The sequence below is a fragment of the Galeopterus variegatus genome, unplaced genomic scaffold (genome assembly GCF_000696425.1).
Source record: "Galeopterus variegatus unplaced genomic scaffold, G_variegatus-3.0.2 Scaffold4753, whole genome shotgun sequence".
Lineage (NCBI taxonomy): Eukaryota > Metazoa > Chordata > Mammalia > Dermoptera > Cynocephalidae > Galeopterus > Galeopterus variegatus.
Genome location: NW_007730864.1, coordinates 195,261 through 201,844, shown reverse-complemented (window position 1 = coordinate 201,844; position 6,584 = coordinate 195,261). Strand labels below are relative to the sequence as shown.

The 6,584-nt window shown below is 37.3% G+C and overlaps 1 protein-coding gene across 1 annotated transcript in view; it reads right to left on the bottom strand.

Moving 5' to 3' along the window:
- Positions 1 to 598: 598 nt before the first annotated feature.
- Positions 599 to 6,584, bottom strand: part of LOC103603700 (target of Nesh-SH3-like) — a gene marked incomplete at both ends in the record, with an annotated part of 140,689 nt that continues 134,703 nt past the window's right edge. The window contains 2 exon segments of the mRNA XM_008588272.1: positions 599 to 679; positions 2,195 to 2,254. Coding sequence (XP_008586494.1) covers positions 599 to 679; positions 2,195 to 2,254 — 141 coding nt within the window.

Sequence of the window (6,584 nt, the reverse complement as noted above, 5' to 3'; positions counted from 1 at the left end):
TTTAGGAAATATTTAGAATCAGGCACTCATTTTTAATTAATGCACACACACACACACACACACGCAGCCTGTTTAACTAAAAACATGAAACTAACCAAAAATGCTGAAGTGCGTGACTGCAAATAAGAACGTACTAAAGAGAGTAGATACACAGAACATTCATGAGGATTTGTGTAGCTTGCTGAAATTCTTCCTGNATATTAGAAAGACCAATATACAGTTAATGTGAATATATCAAGTGAAGTGAATATTTTTTTTTTCCTTTTTGTCTTTTTTCGTGACTGGTAACAGGATCGCAACCCTTGGTGTCGCTCCCGTACCGCGACTGGTAATGGGATCGCAACCCTCGGTGTCGCGCCCGCACCGCGCTCAACCAGTGAGCGGACCGGTCTCTATATGGGATCCGAACCCTCAGCGGGACCACCGCCGCACTACCAAGCGCCGCACTCTACTGAGTGCTCCACCAGGCCGGCCCGAAGTGAATATTTTTTATAATGGTAAAATGAGACTTTCTATTATTTGGAAACAACCCATGAACATAGTGTACTATGGCAATCTCAGGCCCCTCACTGGACTGGAATATCAAAACAAAATTTACCCAGAGTGGTCTGTAGTTCCTCTCGGCTAGGACTTGGTGAAATCATAGGTACAAGAGGAATGCCTCGTGTCTCTAAAGGAGCTGCAAAAGAAAATACCGACATAGTAAATTTGTAGATTCAAAGCCAGCACCAGACCAGACTGGTATACACGAGATTTCTTCACTTGAAATAGTAAAAGAAAAACATCAAGTCATGATGAAGAAAGTTGAGTGCACAGAATGTTCAGGAAAATGACGGTAGAATATTAGAATAATGGTTCTCAACTGTTTTTCTGCCAGAACACGTAATAAATGACATTCGATGCTTGACCACTTCATGAGAATAGCTGGTTAAAATGGGTACAATGTGGGCACAGTCTTGGTCTCTCGGCTGTAGCCCTGTCCCCCTCTCTACAACCGAAGAGAGCACATAGAATTACAAAATGAATGAGGATATCAGCATTGTTGGGATAATCTTCTTGAGTCTGTTCAAGTTTAGCTTTACAAATAAATCACTGGCAGTTTTTAGTATTTTGAGCATATACTTTGACAAATATTTATATTTTAGAAGAAATAAATCACTGGCAGTTTTTAGTATTTTTACTAAGTTGACCAATGTTAGTAATAATTACTTGCATCAACTTTTAAACTTGCCACACGCTAGTGTGTTGTACCATTACAGTTGAGAACCACTAACCCAGCAGAAATTGTTAACTAGAGGAGCCCTAGTGAGGTGAATTCATTTTGAACATGGAGATAAATGAGGTGGATGAGGATGGACTCAGTAACAAGCTGTCCTGCGTGGTCTTCAGAGAGAAAAGCCTTTCCAACAGTGAAACTGTTGCTTTTCTATTTTGGAAAGAGTAATAATAATGTTAATAAAATGATGAAGTGGATTGGGAAGAGATGATGTGTCAACATGACCACTGGAGAAAGACCTGCAATCTTGATGGTGGCAAAGAAAACAATTAGACTTGGTCAATATGGGAAAACCATTACCTACTGTTGTCTTTGGTGGATCAATTCTAAAGGTAACAGGTTGCAGAACTATGCCAAAAGCAAACCAGAGAAAGATATTTATGAAAATTACTACTTGGTGAAGTCAAAATACTTTCCGTATTTTCTAGACGCATCTATTTAATCATTTAAACATACTCTAAGAACTGTAATAAGTATGAGAAAATTCTACACATTAGATGCCACTCAGGAAACTTAAACTAAATCTTTGAAGTTCTTGTCACTTTGAGGAAAATTTTTGAGTATACACTCACCATTTTTACTTAAAAGTATACACACAGTTGTAGATACATTTACATTTTGAATGGATGTAAAACAGTTGGCTCAGATGACAATTATGTTTTATAATTTTGGCATAATCTCATATTCAACACAAACACTTCCAGGGAAAATAAACTAATTATATACTATTTCTTCATTTAACCAGGGGAAAAATTTCAACCAGATTGTATGATTAAGCTTTCCCAAAAGAAATATACATTTTATATCTATAATTTTCTCTGAACTTCTTCCTTATCACAAACATTAAGAATATATTTACCTCAAAATATTTTTTGAAAAATATACTTCCTAACTGGGAAAATAAAATAATTCATTTACCAGGTTCACTCTGAGAGAGCTGAGGGTCTGGTTTATGTGGAAGGAACACATCTTCTGGAGCTGAAAGAAAAAAAAGGATAAAACACTGTGTACTCTAAACATCACACCTGGAATGAAATTAACACATAGAGATAGAATCCTGGAAAGCACGAATGAAGCCAAGGTATTTTCACGACGGTTAAAGACCAAAGCTGAGACGATGACTGTTCTTTTAAAAAACAACTAAAAGAAGTCACTGTGTGGAGAAGGTTCTGGTGGCAGTAAAACAGTAACAAAGTTGGTCACAGTTCATTTTGAAGACTGCCTTGGCAGGCGGGGGGGTGGATAGCTGATGTAATAAAACACAAGAAGGTGGGTATCCCTCACATTGTTTCCAAAACAGAAAAACAGTTTTTGCCTACCGTGGTTAGTCACCATTTGATTTTCATACTAAAAGTCCACTGATAGCAATAGAAAATACATTAACTTAGATAAAGTGAATAAATGGCCAACAAATTGAGGAAAACAGCAAAACAGGCAACAAATCTTGAGTATCTAACAAGAGGACAAAGTTTCATTCTAAATGGCACTAACAGTTATTGTGGGAAAAAAAAGCAAAAGGAATCGGCCAGTCATTGGAAGATTCGTATGTCAAGTTTGTGGGCAAAGGCTAGATACATGCGAGCTGTTGCCATCTGTCTTCTGTAGTGATGTGGCTTCCAGTACATTAGGTGTCAGGGATGCTTGACATATGAGAATATGAAAACAAAAGACAAAAATCCTAGTTAAACAATAGACCTATTCGTATTCAGTCCCTGATATCCAGTGTATCTTTAATGCTTGTGCTCTTTTTTAGCAAAATAAAACTGTAGATTGAAAACCTGATACCTTATTTCCCTCTCAGTGGGGAAAATATCAGGGCGATTTGCCCATTGCTAGTACCGGATTGCTATGAGAAAAATCTCATTCCAGGAGCAGTGTAAAGTACTACTTTGACTCAGTCTCCCCACAAGAAGCCTCTCCTCAGGCCTACTCTCTCACTGAAAGAAAGGTTTTCCTACAAAACTGAAAATTTCATAAATACTCATGTCCTATTGGTAGGCAGTGTAATTTTCTTGCATCTTATATGAAGATGGGAAAAACAATCAGGATTCAGGCCAAAACTCTACTTCAGAAGAAAGATAAAGAAAACTTTCATAGTATGAGGTAGCCAAGCAGCACTTTACCATTAGTGAAGAAATAGCTTATGCAAAATGGACATTCTCTTATTATTTTGGAGGATCATATTTAACTTACATGCCACATCTTTTTTGGTCTACGTCACTAAACAACAGCCAAATTATAGCTGTGGAATTTAGCACTTTGAATAGTAACTTGACTCAGAACTTCTATTAGGTAAAAAGGTAATATCCAGAGGAGTTTAAAAATCCTGATTTTTTTTTAAAGGAAAAAGGAAACTTTAGAAAGATTGATGGTTGACAAAGTCAGAGAAAGCTCAACATAACAGTGATCATTTCACCTTTTCCACATAGTATTTTTGGTGATTTAAATGGCAAAATACGAAGAATTTTCAGTTACAAATCAAACTAAATGTTCATCTGCAGGTTGAAGAAGAAGGCACTTTAATTTGGCTCTGCGAAGGTCATGAATATTCAAAGCAGCCTGCAGTTTATAAGTATCCTAATTAATTACAGTACTAGACTATACAAAAAAAGAGCTGGGATTAAGGAAAAGAGAAGCTGGGATGAGATGAGCTGCTAATAAATCCACCACACCATGAATACATTATTTGCTGCTGCTCTAGTTTACTGAGGAATTTAGGTGAGGGTAATGTGGATTCCAGCTGCTGCGACCGGCACTTTTCTTTATAACCACGAAGTGATGATTTAATAAGCTGCCATAGCAGACTTTTTAAGTCAGGTGAAATCAGTGGAAAGGAAAGAAATGGGAATATTTACAGGAAAGGGAGATGAATCATTCTCCTACTCGGTCAACCACAGCTCCAAGAAATGCAAGTTACCTTTTCCTCTCTTTTTTCCTATGTGGCATTTCTCTGTATAATAAATTGAACAAGAACATGATCTTTAAAACCTGCATCTTTCATGATGAGGGAAACTCATGATAATAATGAGCTAAATAAATGTAAATAATGTAATAAATGTAAATAAGTAAATAATGATAACAATTTATTTCAGAAGGAAGTTTGATTTTCTTATAGGAATATCTACCATTATATTTTAGACTCAATTATATGAGCGTACTTCAAAAAGTTCACAGAAAGATTCATGTTATCTTTTAATTCTATTTTTCCATGAACTTTTTGAAGTGCTTGAGTATTAAACAACTTATCATTTTTATTAACTGACCAATCGATTATATTAACTGTCTTTTCTTTGTTAAGAACATTTAAGATTTACTCCCTTAGAGACAGTGAAATGTACAGTACTCAGTTTTAGCTATATTCACCATGCTGTGTAATAGATCTCAAAAAAAAAAAAAAAAAACTAACTTATTCCTCCTATCTGAGGTTTTGTACCCTTTGACTATCATTTCCTTATTCTCTTCACCGACCCCCCGACCCCCCAGCCTCTGGTCACCACCATTCTACCTTTCTGCTTCTATGAGAGTTCAATTGGTTTAGATTCCACATATAAGTGAGACTATGCAGTATTTTTCTGTTTGGCGAATTTCACTTAGCATAATGTTCTCCAATTCCATCCATGTTGTCACAAATGACAATTTCTTTCTCTTTGTTTTAAGGCTGAATAGTATTCTATTGTGCATATATACCATATTTTCTTCATCTAATATTAACTGTCTTTTTAAGTAAAGTGTAACACCCCGAAGAAAAATTCAACTAAAAAAGACAGTTATGAGTGGGCAATGTCTAACATGGGTAAATGAGGTGAATTCAACGTGCATGAACATTTTACTAGAGTTGGATGAGAGAATTAACATGCTGCTCTCTGATAAAGAGAGTGGAATACGAAGTCTGCAGTAAAGTTTACCCTGGTAATAGGCTCAAAGACACCGATTCTCTTAGAAGAGTAGTACATGTAGACTGTGTCCCCCTTTCACCTCAAGATTCTCTATTCCTTTCTTCTAACTTTGTACCTTTTGGTCCAGTCTGGGCAGAACCCTAGTCTCCTGCTTTGTTGGAGGCCACTTTCCTGGGCTTTACCTGTGCTCTTGGGCTACCCTCCCTCTCATCTCCTCTGAGGCCCTTTGCTTTCCATTATTTCTATTATCTTATATTTTCTCCATTAGTCCATATTTCTATTTCTCTCTGAGTTCCTTCCCCTCCACCTGTAAAATAGCTCAAATGCTCCAACATCCTGAAACAAAACAAAACAAGACAAAAAAATTCCCTTGACATGGCTTCTTAATATTCTAAAATCTGAAAATTGCTGAATTCTGAAGCATATGGACAAGGGCTGCAGATAATGGGATCCTGGACCTGCACTGCCAGGTCAGAGGCCTCTTTGGACCCCTCTCCACCTCACTGCCATTGTTGGCTACCCTGCCCTTGAGACCCTTTCCTGCCTCACCTCCCAACTCCTTCTTTCCTGGTTCTGTCTTCTCCTTTTTTGCTAACAACATTTGGAGGCTCCTTTTCCTCTGCCCACTCCTTAAATATAACTGAGCCATCCAAATACTTGATATCTGACCTCTTATTTTCTCAGTGTATACTTTCTCCTGGATGATGTCATCCAAGATTTAAAAACCATCTGTATGCAGACAGGTGACTCCCAAATCTATGTTCCAAATCCTGACTTCTGTTTAGAAATCCAGAAAACATTTTAAACCACCAGTTAGATATTTCCACCTTAAAGTCCTATCAGCCTTACACACCTAGCATGTACAAGCCCAAGTCTTTATTCCTCCCATGGTGTTCCCTATCTTAGTTAATGGCATTATTATCTACCACTTGCCCAAGCTAGAAATGACAGTGTCCTCCTTCCCTCCATAATGCCACTCAGTTATTCTCTAGGTTTTAGCAATCCCATCTCCAAAAGGCATTTCAGCATTATTCCCTTATTTCCCTTCCTACTGCTATTAGTTCAAATTGCCATCCTCACCCTTCTAGGTTATGGCAAAACCTCCCAAGTGATTCCTTGCCACCAATCTCTTTTTGCATTAATACTTCACGTTTTTATCACAACTATCTTCCTAAAATGCAGATCTAATTATATGACTCCCATGATTACAAAAAGAAACACACATACACAATTTTAATGTTTCCTAATTCCCTGTAGAAAAAATCTCAGAGTCCTTAGCACGACATTAAAAGCCCTCAACCGTGTGAGTCCAATTGATTTAAGTCTTCATCTCCCAATAATTTCACCCATATGGCTGTCAATGTGATCATTCTGAACTCATGCTGCTTCTCAGCTATGCTGAGCACTTCTTA